The 16,810-nt window shown below is 39.2% G+C and overlaps 1 protein-coding gene across 2 annotated transcripts in view; it reads left to right on the top strand.

Moving 5' to 3' along the window:
* Positions 1 to 16,810, top strand: part of PLPP3 (phospholipid phosphatase 3) — an 83,498-nt gene that overhangs the window by 21,193 nt on the left and 45,495 nt on the right. The window contains exon 2 of one of the 2 annotated variants that reach the window (XM_063427643.1): positions 12,382 to 12,539. In XM_063427643.1, the coding sequence (XP_063283713.1) occupies positions 12,382 to 12,539 (158 nt within the window). Of the gene's footprint in view, positions 1 to 11,530; positions 11,686 to 12,381; positions 12,540 to 16,810 lie in introns of both variants that reach the window. The other variant, XM_063427644.1, reaches the window with a different exon arrangement.

The raw sequence follows: 16,810 nt of genomic DNA, 5'->3' as shown, positions 1-16,810 counted from the left end.
TCAGAGCTCCACAGCAATAATACTCCCAGTAATGTGTCGGAGTGTATAACAGAGCTCCACAGCAATAATACTCCCAGTAATGTGTCGGAGTGTATAACAGAGCTCCACAGCAATAATACTCCCAGTAATGTGTCTGGGTGTATAACAGAGCTATACAGCAATAATACTCCCAGTAATGTGTCTGAGTGTATGACAGAGCTCCACAGTAATAATACTCCCAGTAATGTGTCTGAGTGTATAACAGAGCTCCACAGCAATAATACTCCCAGTAATGTGTCTGAGTGTATAACAGAGCTCCACAGCAATAACACTCCCAGTAATGTGTCTGCGTGTATAACAGAGCTCCACAGCAATAATACTCCCAGTAATGTGTCTGAGTGTATAACAGAGCTCCACAGCAATAACACTCCCAGTAATGTGTCTGAGTGTATAACAGAGCTCCACAGCAATAATACTCCCAGTAATGTGTCTGAGTGTATAACAGAGCTCCACAGCAATAATACTCCCAGTAATGTGTCTGAGTGTATAACAGAGCTCCACAGCAATAATACTCCCAGTAATGTGTCTGAGTGTATAACAGAGCTCCACAGCAATAATACTCCCAGTAATGTGTCTGAGTGTATAACAGAGCTCCACAGCAATAATACTCCCAGTAATGTGTCTTTAAACTACAATAAATGTGTTTAGAAATCAGTCTGTGTAAATAACATACATTGTTCTTGTTATAAATTACAATTGAGTTCTATAAATTGTTAATAACAGCTACACGGTTTATTAAGGCTGAGTATTAGTGATAACTCACAAAGTGTCTAATTCTGTATGATATGGCGAATAACTAAAACCTTATTAGTATTCAGACAGAATGATTTATTGAATCCCTAGCCTCTCGATGGGAACTTTTTACATGTGACCCCTTGGCAGGGAGCGTGGGTTCGTATCATTCAGCCCTGACTTTGTGTATCTCACGTTCCCACGTGAGCTGCTGTTTACTATGTCTGGCTCCTCGTGGCTGGCTGCGTCAGGCCGTGGTTATACTGTCACTGCTACTGTATCATTATGGCCAAATGCTGTCGTATTATGACAGCCATTCGGGGACAGTTGCCATTTTCCCAGCGGTGCAGTCTGTCAGCACACTGTTATCGGAGGCCGGAGCTTACAATGAACATACCAGGCCATTTTCTGTGGGCCCCATAATGATTAGATGGTGCCAGGTCTAGAGGGTGGTTAGCTATTTCATTACCATGGGGGATGGTGTGATTCCCTATTGTCCTTTCAGTCCCAAAAGGAATGTTGTCATTTGGTCATCCAGCAATTACTGTGCTTCCATTACACTGTGCCGGGTAGGATTGAACAGGTAGCCAGGGATTGGCTGATAAAGCTCAGCCGCTTCCCGGTTTTATAAAACAATGTTTTCGGAGGATCGGAGAGAAGATGCAGGACAGATACCTAGTACTGTTAGCAATAATGATTTGTATTGTTTGTTAATTATAGGCAGTGAGCTGGGTTTCTATGTATCACGAATAACAAGGATGTTAAAATGTCCCTTTGTTTGAATGTAAATGCTGGATCCTAGCAATGCATTCTCCTCTCTCGATTCAGAATGCAAAGAGTTACTGTATAGTATTACCCCGATTCTCTTTCTCCTGTAATCTGTATAATGATACTCGTTACTCTGCTTTCCAAGCATTATGTTATATATTTTTTTTCTTTTTGGCACCAGGTCGCCGGTAATTATGAGCCCACTGCCCCCAGCTCAAGGCACGCCATGTGTCAAACGTTAAACTCTCCCAGGATCTCGTACAGAAAACTTAGCAAAGAGTTCGCTGTCTGATTGATGAAGGCTTTTCAAGACTGATTACAAAGGAGCTAGAACATTCTTGGCATCTGCCCTTTTCTTCATGTGCAGGGTTGGCCCCCTTTCTGCCAATCCTGTGCTTGTTGCCAACCCAAAAACCACAGGGCAGGAGGTCAGAAATAATCTGAATTGTAGTCTTTCTAACATGTGATTGTCACAGTTCTAATACTAGTTTACAATATAGAAACAGGTGGACATCCTTGGCATAAAATAAACATTTCCAGGTTTTGTAAAAATCTACCAGATGAGGCCAAACTGAAACATATGTTTAACTTCCAGAATGATCATTTTCAGCCCAATCATATAATCATGTCTACTACACTTCAAAGCAAGTCCTGCTTGGGTGTAATTATTAAAAAATAAGGATTTTAACAATCGCTCACGTTCCTTTTTCAGCACTGAGAGGTTCGCTAACTAGTAAGATGAGTGCTGTGCGTGGATTAGTGAAATAATGGACTCTGCTGTTTGGATCCAAGTCGAAGAACAGAAGACTCGTTGTTGACACTTGGTCACAATGAATCCAAAAGAGGTTTCTTTTCCCGTTCAGCTTGTTGAAGCCTGTCTTTCAAGAATGCTATTCACATTGTGCAGAACGGACATTGTTACTCGAATTCTGAAAGAGGACATTGGAATTAGCCCTCACTATTCCTGCCATGAAACACTAGCGCATTGTATTCTGTACACGGTGACTTACGTCCGTACTCTGAGTAGTCAGGGTTAACCTGCACGGTGCTGGGAGTTCTTTAACCATCACAGGTCATTAGCATGTGGGACACTGACAATGGGCCTTCACAGTCGAGCCTTTGTCTTTCTGAGAGTTGGAATACGTTGAATGGGGATCAGCAGCAGAACCACCAAAGATGTGAAATCTCTCCCGTGGGAACAGATGAGATCTCCCTGTGATCATATGATCCATTAAAACCTGTGTACCACAGGACTAAAGTGTTTTCCTGTTGAGGCCAGGTGACTGAGCAAATATAAGCCCAATTACCAAGTGCTTCAATAAATACTATTCTTGTGACAAAGCTCCCTGGACAGAGCGTCCCATTCCGTTACTGTCACTTTACGTGTCTGGACACAGCGTCCCATTCCGTTACTGTCACTTTATGTGTCTGGACACAGCGCCCCATTCCGTTACTGTCACTTTATGTGTCTGGACACAGCGTCCCATTCCGTTACTGTCACTTTACGTGTCTGGACACAACGTCCCATTCCGTTACTGTCACTTTACATGTCTGGACACAGCGTCCCATTCCGTTACTGTCACTTTACGTGTCTGGACACAGCGTCCCATTCCGTTACTGTCACTTTATGTGTCTGGATACAGCGTCCCATTCCGTTACTGTCACTTTACGTGTCTGGACACAGCATCCCATTCCGTTACTGTCACTTTATGTGTCTGGACACAACGTCCCATTCCGTTACTGTCACTTTATGTGTCTGGACAAAGCGTCCCATTCCGTTACTGTCACTTTATGTGTCTGGACACAACGTCCCATTCCGTTACTGTCACTTTACGTGTCTGGACACAGCGTCCCATTCCCTTACTGTCACTTTATGTGTCTGGACACAGCGTCCCATTCCGTTACTGTCACTTTACGTGTCTGGACACAGCGTCCCATTCCGTTACTGTCACTTTATGTGTCTGGACACAGCGTCCCATTCCGTTACTGTCACTTTACGTGTCTGGACACTGCGTCCCATTCCGTTACTGTCACTTTACGTGTCTGGACACAGCGTCCCATTCCGTTACTGTCACTTTACGTGTCTGGACACAACATCCCATTCCGTTACTGTCACTTTACGTGTCTGGACACAGCGTCCCATTCCGTTACTGTCACTTTACGTGTCTGGACACAACGTCCCATTCCGTTTCTGTCACTTTACGTGTCTGGACACAGCGTCCCATTCCCTTACTGTCACTTTATGTGTCTGGACACAACGTCCCATTCCCTTACTGTCACTTTACGTGTCTGGACACAACGTCCCATTCCGTTTCTGTCACTTTACGTGTCTGGACACAGCGTCCCATTCCCTTACTGTCACTTTATGTGTCTGGACACAGCGTCCCATTCCCTTACTGTCACTTTATGTGTCTGGACACAGCGTCCCATTCCGTTACTGTCACTTTATGTGTCTGGACACAGCGTCCCATTCCGTTTCTGTCACTTTACGTGTCTGGAGACAGCGTCCCATTCCGTTACTGTCACTTTATGTGTCTGGACACAGCGTCCCATTCCGTTACTGTCACTTTACGTGTCTGGACACAACGTCCCATTCCGTTTCTGTCACTTTACGTGTCTGGAGACAGCGTCCCATTCCGTTACTGTCACTTTATGTGTCTGGACACAGCGTCCCATTCCGTTACTGTCACTTTATGTGTCTGGACACAGCGTCCCATTCCGTTACTGTCACTTTACGTGTCTGGACACTGCGTCCCATTCCGTTTCTGTCACTTTACGTGTCTGGAGACAGCGTCCCATTCCGTTACTGTCACTTTATGTGTCTGGACACAGCGTCCCATTCCGTTACTGTCACTTTATGTGTCTGGACACAGCGTCCCATTCCGTTACTGTCACTTTACGTGTCTGGACACTGCGTCCCATTCCGTTACTGTCACTTTACGTGTCTGGACACAACATCCCATTCCGTTACTGTCACTTTATGTGTCTGGACACAGCGTCCCATTCCGTTACTGTCACTTTATGTGTCTGGACACAGCGTCCCATTCCGTTACTGTCACTTTATGTGTCTGGACACAGCGTCCCATTCCCTTACTGTCACTTTACGTGTCTGGACAAAGCGTCCCATTCCCTTACTGTCACTTTACGTGTCTGGACAAAGCGTCCCATTCCCTTACTGTCACTTTACGTGTCTGGACAAAGCGTCCCATTCCGTTACTGTCACTTTACGTGTCTGGACAAAGCGTCCCATTCCGTTACTGGAGATTTCAACCTTTCCTTAACCGTGCAAAAGAATGGGCAATATTTACCAAAAATCTATTTTTGATGACTGTAATTTACTTTAAAAATATCAGAATTGGAGAGAATCTCCAGTATAGTATAGAAATGGAGATGTGTTTTTCTATTAAATTTGTTTCTGAAGTCAGCAATCCAGTGTTTAGTACATAGACCCGGCATCTTTCGAACTGTCTTTTCACCTGCTGGTAATTTTTACAGATATAGAACCCCGGCAGTATGTTCCTCCCTGTTTGCGGAGTTACTTTGTACGTTCGATGCTCTGATAGCCCATCATTTGTATTTTTTCACTTTAACGCCTGTGATACAGTGGGACATGCTACTCGGCTATCTGGTTTATCTCGTATTGTCTGATGCATTTATTTAGTTTTTTTTTAATATTCTCTTTTTGTGACTCGTTTTCGTAGGATGCAGAATATTTTCCTTTCCCCCAGTTAATCTTGCCGGGTTTGTATTTAGTTACACGGATACATCCTGACGCTATTTACGCAGGTGGCAGCCGCCGGTGCTAAAGAAGGATTTTCCATTTACAATACAAACATTGACAGACTTGGCCACGGAACGCTCTCGTTGTTGCCTTAAGATATGTTGTCTGGCTCTTTGCAACTCTTGGAATCACATAAATCGGATATTACGCTAACAGCCGGCCTGCGTAAAATCTGCACTAATGGTTATTGCCTTTTACAAGGCACAGAACTGTCATGTGTTGCGTCGATGCACAGTCTGGGTAACACTGTACACATTATATACGTTATGTACTACTGGTTTGACACAACTAAGAGAATGAATTTATCTACTAAGTTCCTTATGTTTAGAAGATCTAGCCTTTCTTTCGTTTCGCAGTCCTATGGAGGAGACACACTAAGGATATGCCTTCTTTAACAATCACAAGCTTTTGAGACCTTTGGATTGTAAACTAGATCAGGTTATATGTACTTAGATCTTCGGGTTAAATCATGTACAAATCGATTCTATGGTATTAGTAAAATAACAAAGCAGGGTAACGGACAGCATTGATTTTAATGGCGATTATAGCCAATGTATGAAAAAATGAATCAAATGAAAGTAGCCTCCTGTATTTTACTATGGGATAATTATTGAGGATGTTATTAGCTGATTATCTCCCGGAATCAATGTGACATTTCTCAGAATATTACACCGTAGTATTTTAAATGTTGTTTTATTCCAGGTTTGTTACAGCACGCATTAGATTGTAGAGTGATAGTGTAATCGCTGGTATTTGGAGTTTGAAAGACAGATTTCCCGTCAGTTATAACATGCCCCTTTGGTTGTCCTGTGGATACCAGAGTTTATTGCCACATTGTTACTTGGTTTATGGGACTGGACATGCAATATGCAGATTATGGGATGTGGAGCTGAAGCTGTGCAGACTCACATGTGGCTCTGGGGTTCAGATCAGATTTCATCAGCTTCTAAATAAAGTAGAATTCAGCAATACAGATCGTGGGTGTGGATAGAATCTACAGAATGCAAGGGGACATGAATAATAGTTTGATTATTTCCCTGCTAGAAATGCGTGATCAGGTGATTACATTCTCCAGCATGGACATATATAATATCTGTACACAATGTATGGGCCGGTGACCTGTAATATTAAAATTCTATGGATCATGTCAGTGTCGTTGTGATTACAGGAATTTACACATCGCCGTGTGCCTTAGCTCCAGCCTTTATCGTCCTCTCCTAGCAGGAAGTGAAGACAATCAGGCAAAGTAATCAGGCCAGCTGTAATCTCCCAGAACCCCCTTTATAGTTAAACATACAGCTCTCCTAGTCACGATGTGATGGGAGAAATGGGTGTGAATGCGCTGTCCTGCTGATTAATTAAAGGATAAATGTGCCTCTCTGAGTGTATCCTTCAATGCTTTGCCACACTGCAGGGATTTCTGGGATCAGATAAAGGCACAGGGAGGGGTATCCTGGTTATGTAGAGAGGGGGAATAGTCAGCTGTAATACTTTTTAAACATCTAAAAATAATCCTTTTTTTTATGTGGATTACAGTAAGACGCTCTGTTCTCATAAAATATAAGAAGATATTCATTTTCATAACACAGCCAGGGTGGTAAATGTACATAAAGCACTTTAGTGAAATCACTTTATATATAGGTGTGTACACAGACATAATTTGTTCGCAGAGAATCAAAGATTGCAAGGCTGAGAAAAATCGCCCACAGCACCAGCGACTCGGGAAGCGTGCCAGTTTCAATAATCTGAGCATATATTACAAACCAAACAAGGTTTGCATGTGCCCCAAGACCGGTAGCCCCCCTGTCGCATGCATGAAAGCGTAATATTTACAGTGTGAGCCGTGAGGCTGGTATAATGTGCAGGCCGTCCCCGAGCTCGCTGGCATCTCTCACATATATTGGGCTCTGTCCCAAAATACGGCACTGCAAATATTAAAGAGATATTTCCAACCCCCCTCCCACGGGGCCAGCAAAACCCCGCAGCCGGGAGCACAGTTAACTCTTTCCTTTATTTACACTGTCAAGACGTCTGGTCACCTGAAGGATATTTCCATCCAGTTTAGTACTTTCTATGTGATATGTAATAATAAATAACGCCATGTGATATGTAATAATAAATAACGCCATGTGATATTTGCCAGCATCGACCTCCTGAACAGGGACTCACTTTGTTTATTTAGCATTTGTTTTAAGGTTTTTTTATTGTTTTGTATTTTTTTATTTTTGCAAAATACTCCAGTGAGATATTTTTCATTAGAGTTTTTTGTTAACTGCTGAATATTATAAAAATCGTTTATTTTGATTTGTTAAAATTGAGGTTTAAAGGTGTTTCCCAGAAACTTGCCATAAGTAAATATAGCACTGGGCACGTGCCGGTATTACCTGATCGTACTCTGCCAAGACACACTATTGTTTTTATTGTTAAATTTTGCTCCATTCATATTTTTTGTGTTCCTCGTTAATTCCAGCCTTTAGTCAGGTGTTCCAAGCACAAAGCACTGGTTGAAAGGTTCTGTTGCCGTGGCAGTTTGACATGCCATAACCCCTCCGCTGCGTATCGCTAACATGCCATAACCCCTCCGCTGTGTATCGCTAACATGCAATTAATGACGTAATACTGAGTATCGCTAACTAATATGTAATTAATGACGTAATACTGAGTATCGCTAACTAATATGTAATTAATGACGTAATACTGAGTATCGCTAACTAATATGTAATTAATGACGTAATACTGAGTATCGCTAACTAACATGCAATTAATGACGTAATACTGCGTATCGCTAACTAACATGCAATTAATGACATCATACCGTGTATCGCTAACTAATATTAATTAATGACATCATACTGAGTATCGCTAACTAATATGTAATTAATGATGTCATACTTTGTATCGCTAACTAACGTAATTAATGACGTAGTACTGCGTATCGCTAACTAATTTGTAATTAATGATGTCATACTGTGTATCGCTAACTAACATGCAATTAATGCCGTAATACTGTGTATCGCTAACTAACGTGCAATTAATTACGTAATACTGTGTATCGCTAACTAACATACAATTAATGACATCATACTGCGTATCGCTAACTAACATACAATTAATGACATCATACTGTGTATCGCTAACCAATATTAATTAATTATGTGATACTGTGCATCGCTAACTAACATGCAATTAATGACATCATACTGTGTATCGCTAACTAACATGCAATTAATGACATCATACTGTGTATCGCTAACTAACATGCAATTAATGACGTAATACTGAGTATCGCTAACTAACATACAATTAATTACGTAATACTGCGTATCGCTAACTAACATACAATTAATGACATCATACTGTGTATCGCTAACTAATATTAATTAATTATGTGATACTGTGTATCGCTAACTAACATGCAATTAATGACGTAATACTGCGTATCGCTAACTAACGTGCAATTAATGACGTAATACTGAGTATCGCTAACTAACATACAATTAATGACGTAATACTGCGTATCGCTAACTAACATACAATTAATGACATCATACTGCTTATCGCTAACTAATAATTAATTATGTGATACTGTGTATCGCTAACTAACATGCAATTAATGACGTAATACTGTGTATCGCTAACTAACATGTAATTAATGACGTAATACTGCGTATCGCTAACTAACATGTAATTAATGATGTAATACTGTGTATCGCTAACTAACATACAATTAATGACGTAATACTGCGTATCGCTAACTAACATACAATTAATGACATCATACTGCTTATCGCTAACTAATAATTAATTATGTGATACTGTGTATCGCTAACTAACATGCAATTAATGACGTAATACTGTGTATCGCTAACTAACATGCAATTAATGACGTAATACTGAGTATCGCTAACTAACATGTAATTAATGACGTAATACTGCGTATCGCTAACTAACATGTAATTAATGACGTAATACTGCGTATCGCTAACTAACATGTAATTAATGACGTAATACTGCGTATCGCTAACTAACATGTAATTAATGACGTAATACTGCGTATCGCTAACTAACATGTAATTAATGACGTAATACTGTGAGCTGAATGTACGAGGTTCGGAGGATCCTACTAAGCTCTCCAAGTTCCTTCTAGTTTAACTTTTCAATTTTCCAACATCTGGAAATCCCGAATGAGGCGAAAAATAATAATGACCAATTCAGATATTTCAAATGAGGTCTTCAGCGAGATCTCGTTAGAACAATTCAATTTCCCTTTCAGCTTAAAGAGTCATTTTAAATAACTCCCATTAATTCAACTGATCAATTGGTAGCATTCATAGTATTATACCATGTTACGAGATTTAAGGTTGGCAATCATTACCTTATTCCTTCTGTAGGAGACACTATGTGGAGATGGTCTTTGGCCAAAGATATTGTGGTTTGTGTGATGGGGAAGTTTAACTTGTGTTCTCTATTGGATTCTGTTTTATACAAGGGGTCTAAATACTGATTATTCACAGATTGACTATTAGACTATGGGCAGTTTAACAATGGTGGGGCATTAAATGAGCATATAGAACCTCTATCAAGGTGGAAGTCCGTTCAGGACTGACATGAAGTACGTTTTTTCCATTTTTAGACGCTGGTAGCTGGAGGTTTATATAAATCTCTGTAAATATTCACTTTATAAAACGTTACTTAAGGTCAGTTGAGGCCATCCTCGGAGATCTCGTGAATTATTACTTTTTAGCTATGTAGACCCAGTATTGAGGTTTTTTTTTAATGGTATAACGTTCGCCCTTGTTGTTATGGAATCCAATCCCTGATATAGCATTGGGGTTTTTTACTCTTCAACTTTTGGCCTCTTCAAGAATTCAGCACTTTACAATAACATCTGAAAATACTTAACGTCCTTCGGAATAGGAGCCTGCTGAGCTGTCAACCTCTCTAGGAATTGGATGGATTTAAAATTAAAATAACAGATTGAACTGCGACTGTCCTGATCCTTGCAGAGAAGAAGTGGTTAACATTCCAGTGAGTTTTATTGAGCACTGTAACATATGTTTTACAGATCGTCATGCCAAAACCATTTGCAGAAGATCAGTGTCCTATCAATAGCCTACGTCAGCTCCCTGTCCCAGAGCTTGGCTAGATTATCATATTGAAACTTTGCTGCAGGGCTTGTTAAGAAATGTAGCTGATATTGTTTCATTTGTTTAATTAATTTATAGAAATGCTCTATTTTACGGGATTCATTTATCAATGTTTAGCGAGTGCAATGAGATGCCTCAGTTTTACTGCTATTTCTCAATGCTTGTCCAATTGTGTCTTTATATCCACCTCCTCTAGATTGTAAGCTCTGTTTGAGAGCGGTCCTCATCAAACAATACCTCCTGTAACATTTTGTAATTGTCTTATTTATTGCAATTGTTCCCCCTCTTATAATATTGTACAGTGCTGCGGAATATGTTGGTGCTATGTAAATGCCAATCGTAATAATAATTTATCCAAGTCCTGTATTTCTAATAAATATAATTATTGATTCCATCTTCACTTCGTTTCCTTTGCTATTCGTGTATCAGAGGAGTAATGTGACAGCTAGGTAGGGCAGCCATCGTGGTTACGTTTTCTGTGCATCTCTTCTAAATGTCCTGCAAAATATAAAAGTATTTACTAATTTAATCTAATAACTGTATTTGTTGTTGTTTTTTCATGGTAGTCCCCATGTTTTTCCTTTCTGTTTTTTCCTTTTACCCCTCCATTGCATGTGCCCTGTCACTTTCATGCTTATTATGACTTAAATAATAGCCCTCGTGTCTTTCAAAAGCGACATGTTTTCCATCTGTCTGTTTTCTCATGCATTTCTTTTTGCTACAATGCTCTTCTCCCGGTTCCCTGTTTTTATACTTAGAAAAATATTCTGTTCCTCATGGGTGGAGCTAGCTGACACCGACTGCAAAGAGGTTTCTCACTAATGGTGGCAAGAAAAGAGAATAAATGCTGGCTTCTAGCTCTTCCCATCAGGATGAGTGTGTTCTCCATGTCCCCTGTAGGAGCCCATGTTGGGTTTTTCAGTGCCAGAGCGCTGAGCAAGGCATGCTATTTGTCACTCCGGTGGCCCTGGAAGATCGAACATGTCACTGAGCCAGTTATTAAGAGGGATGTTTGGAAACCTGAGCCCTTTGTAATTGTGATGTTTCATATTTATCCTCACAGTTTCTCTCCCAGCAGTGGTGCTGAACACGTCTACTGTCATGCCCTACCAGCGGGGCTTTTACTGCAACGATGAGAGTATCAGATATGAGATAAAGAAAAGCACTGTATCTGTGCCTCTGCTACTTACATTGGGGGTGTTGGTGGCAATTGTCTCTGTAAGTGATATGTGTGCAATACGCACGGATCTCTGTGGCCATGCAACCTTCCGGAGGAATTGGCTGCTTAATGAGAGTCATGAGAAATCGCAAGGTGGATAAATAAATATTTTCAAATTGCCCGCACTTCTGCATTGTGAGTTCTGGCAAATTAACGGCCAACCGTCCCTAACTTTCCATTTACCATTTGAATTATTGGACTAAAATAGACTGCAGATCTAATAATAATATTAAACATAGAAAACACCCAAACACTATGCTGCCATTCGTGTTTTCAAAATGTTTGAAATGGTGGAAAGGCCAACGCCTTAAGTCCCACCACCCCTGGGGAAACCCTATTAAACTCCCCCTAAGCTGACATGTCGGAGTATTCAAATCATATTGTATCGGAAGCTGTTACATCTGTCAAACGTCAGCCATGGTTATTCAACGTTAATAACATCTTCTGTCTCCTGCGGACGTTGCCTTTCTTCCCATATTGACACATCTTGAAAATTAATACAAGGTTGGCAAAGTTCAGGGTGCGGACCTTCAAATCAGCTCTTGCCTCTAGTTTGCCGTCATGTTCAAAGCTCCAAAGCCTATTTCACCCAAGAAGCGTTGCATTGTCCACGAGGTCCATGATATTGCATTTTATTGCTATGATTATGTTGTAGATTTACGGATGTTGTTCTTGTCTTCTCTGCTCTCTGCTAGCCGGCCTCCCTTTCCTGATAATTGAAACTAACCGAATCGAGCCTTACCATCGGGGCTTTTACTGTGAAGACGAAAGCATCATGTACCCCTACAAACCATCTGAAACTATTAGTGACACTGTCCTTTCTGCGGCTGGTATTCTTATCTCAATCCTTGCTGTAAGTTTGCAAACTGTCAATCAAGTAAAATCCGTGTCTTGCATTCTTTCTCTCTAAAGCACCTCTTTCACACACAAACACACAAAGACGCTGAGCCGGCTCAGTAAGTGCTAGAATTGGGCATTTCTTTTCCATGAGCAGATTTATTTCATTCTAGGGATTATTGGCTGCGGATATCCGACTGCTCAAAAGTTTTTCAACCATTAAACAGATTCTGCCCTAGTTGATGTTTAATTTATAGTAAATCAGAATTTAGCAATAATTTGACAATACTTGTATTTCATTCTTTCAGTAACCCCCCTGCTCCCCACCCCATACATCCTGCCATTTCAATAAAGAAGGAGGGCGCAATGCCGCTAAGGCCGGGATTAGTAGAACCTTTCATGCCATGCCCATCATTACAGTCTCCCCCGTCCCGGCATGATGTTACATTCTAAGCATTGGGTTCCTGCTGATGCACAAAATGTAGCCATTGCCGAGCAAAACAGGGATAGAAATTCCAAATTAAGAACCCAATAAAATGTCTTTAGTGACAGCACGATTTGACAATATTACAGCATTTTGTGCTGATATGGCCTCATATAGTGTATATCTAATATACTAAGGACACACATAGTGTATATCTAATATACTAAGGACACACATAGTGTATATCTAATATACTAGGGACACACATCGTGTATATCTAATATACTGAACACACACATAGTGTATATCTAATATACTAAGGACACACATAGTGTATATCTAATATACTGAACACACACATAGTGTATATCTAATATACTAAGGACACACATAGTGTATATCTAATATACTAAGGACACACATAGTGTATATCTAATATACTAAGGACACACATAGTGTATATCTAATATTCTAAGGACACACATAGTGTATATCTAATATTCTAAGGACACACATAGTGTATATCTAATATACTAAGGACACACATAGTGTATATCTAATATACTAAGGACACACATAGTGTATATCTAATATACTAAGGACACACATAGTGTATATCTAATATACTAAGGACACACATAGTGCATATCTAATATACTAAGGACACACATAGTGCATATCTAATATACTAAGGACACACATAGTGTATATCTAATATACTAAGGACACACATAGTGCATATCTAATATACTGAACACACATAGTGTATATCTAATATACTAAGGACACACATAGTGTATATCTAATATACTAAGGACACACATAGTGTATATCTAATATACTAAGGACACACATAGTGTATATCTAATATACTGAACACACGCATAGTGTATATCTAATATACTAAGGACACACATAGTGTATATCTAATATACTAAGGACACACATAGTGTATATCTAATATACTAAGGACACACATAGTGCATATCTAATATACTAAGGACACACATAGTGTATATCTAATATACTGAACACACGCATAGTGTATATCTAATATACTAAGGACACACATAGTGTATATCTAATATACTAAGGACACACATAGTGTATATCTAATATACTAAGGACACACATAGTGCATATCTAATATACTAAGGACACACATAGTGTATATCTAATATACTGAACACACACATTTCTTTCTTTTTGGTCTTAATATTTAGAACTATTTTGGGGGTTTATTCACTAATCGGTGATTTATGCTAAACTGAATGAATTATACAAAATTAGCCGAGTTTCCAAAAAATATCCACTTGGCTTTACCTGTCAGCGCACCTCTGCCTGAAGCTGTTTAGTGAATAAGCCCTATATGTGTAATTTTTATTGATTCACTCTACTCTCTGCGCTGGTGTTGGGATCGTTGTGGCTTTGGGGTTTTCTCTCTGTGCTGTTTGTTGCCATATTTACCTGCGGTATGAATGCAGAGCTAGGTGGGGCGTTGGAGACAATGACCAGGGAATCGGGGGAGCAACAGCCAAATGGAAAAATAGCTGCCTTGGGAATTCCGATTGGAAATAATATTTCCTGTTTCCTGGTCATTTATCTACAATTCCCCCCTTATTTACTAAACACAATTGTATTGATGTGCATTGAATGATTATTGAATTTGTTTCTGAAATGAAACTCTTATAAATAGTAAATATACCAAGTGACTGAAGATGCTCGATGTCTCGGTGACTCAGCCTTTGTACATAGAATTTAAAAAAGGGACATTGCAATACATGGACAAATGTGATGGTAAAATAGATCATGGAATTTCGAGGTAAGTGATGAGATCCCTCGATTTCATCTTCTAGGAGGGCCGTAATATAAACACAAGCAAACATGACAGTTTGCGCAGAGCGTTCGGCCAAGCCTTGCAGGTTTTCAATAGTTAAAAGGACAACGCATCATGGAAGCCGTAGTTTTAAAACATCTCGGGGTCAGTCGAAAATATTAAACGGTAACTCTGTGATCAAAAAACAAATTAGAATGATTTCTGTTCAAATGCTTTTATTTTACTCACATCGATTTAGAAGGATTTGTGTTTAAACTCGTTTAAGTGAAATCTGTTTTGTTCCTAAAGATAACGGAATATTACTAATAATTTAGTGGCGACTGCCAAGGGCAAATTGTGATGGAGGATATACTAACGGCGTTACATTTAAACAACCGTTAATGAACCATTCTCCTTGTTATGACCCCAAAGCGTAGAGATACGTGAATGACTTAATAATTTGGTCATTAATTTCCTCTATAAAACATAGAATTATCAGATTCTGTGATAAATATTAACCCAAGTCAGACATTTTCAAGGTAAATACAGCTGGTGATAACGCAGATGCCTTATCAATACTTGTGTCGATACTCAGATTCGGGTATTAGCATTGCTTGTTCTTATTTTCTATGTATGCAATGTCTTTAATAATATCTGCTAACAGCATGGTATCTAGATAATATCTGCTAACAGCGTGGTATCTAGATAATATCTGCTAACAGCGTGGTATCTAGATAATATCTGCTAACAGCATGGTATCTAGATAATATCTGCTAACAGCGTGGTATCTAGCTAATATCTGCTAACAGTGTGGTATCTAGATAATATCTGATAACAGCGTGGTATCTAGATAATATCTGATAACAGCGTGGTATCTAGATAATATCAGCTAACAGTGTGGTATCTAGATACTATCAGCTAACAGTGTGGTATATAGATAATATCTGATAACAGGGTGGTATCTAGATACTATCTGATAACAGTGTGGTATCTAGATAATATCTGATAACAGCGTGGTATCTAGATAATATCTGATAACAGCGTGGTATCTAGATAATATCAGCTAACAGTGTGGTATCTAGATACTATCAGCTAACAGTGTGGTATATAGATAATATCTGATAACAGGGTGGTATCTAGATAATATCTGATAACAGTGTGGTATCTAGATACTATCTGCTAACAGCATGGTATCTAGATAATATCTGATAACAGTGTGGTATCTATATAACAGCGTGAGAGCTAGATACTATCTGATAACAGCGTAATATCTAGATAATATCTGATAACAGCGTGGTATCTAGATAATATCTGATAACATCATGGTATCTAGATAATATCTGATAACAGCATGGTATCTAGATAATATCTGATAACAGTATGGTATCTAGATAATATCTGATAACAGCATGGTATCTAGATAATATTTGATAACAGCGTGGTATCTAGATAATATTTGCTAACAGTGTGGTATCTAGATAATATCTGATAACAGCGTGGTATCTAGATAATATCTGATAACAGGGTGGTCTCTAGATAATATCTGATAACAACATGTTATCTAGATAATATCTGCTAACAGTGTGGTATCTAGATACTATCTGATAACAGCATGGTATCTAGATAATATCTGATAACAGCATGGTATCTAGATAATATCTGATAACAGTGTGGTATCTAGATACTATCTGATAACAGCATGGTATCTAGATAATATCTGATAACAGTGTGGTATCTAGATAATATCTGATAACAGGGTGGTATCTAGATACTATCTGATAACAGTGTGGTATCTAGATGATATCTGATAACAGTGTGGTATCTAGATAATATCTGCTAACAGCGTGGTATATAGATAATATCTGATAACCGTATGAGAGCTAGATAATATCTGCTAGCAGCGTGGTATCTAGATAATATCTGCTAACAGCGTGGTATCTAGATAATATCTGATAACAGTGTGGTATCTAGATAATATCTGATAACAGTGTGGTATCTAGATAATATCTGCTAACAGCGTGGTATCTAGATAATATCTGCTAACAGC

Source organism: Pelobates fuscus, chromosome 7 (assembly GCF_036172605.1).
Source record: "Pelobates fuscus isolate aPelFus1 chromosome 7, aPelFus1.pri, whole genome shotgun sequence".
Taxonomy (NCBI): domain Eukaryota; kingdom Metazoa; phylum Chordata; class Amphibia; order Anura; family Pelobatidae; genus Pelobates; species Pelobates fuscus.
This window is presented reverse-complemented; position numbering and strand designations above follow the sequence as displayed.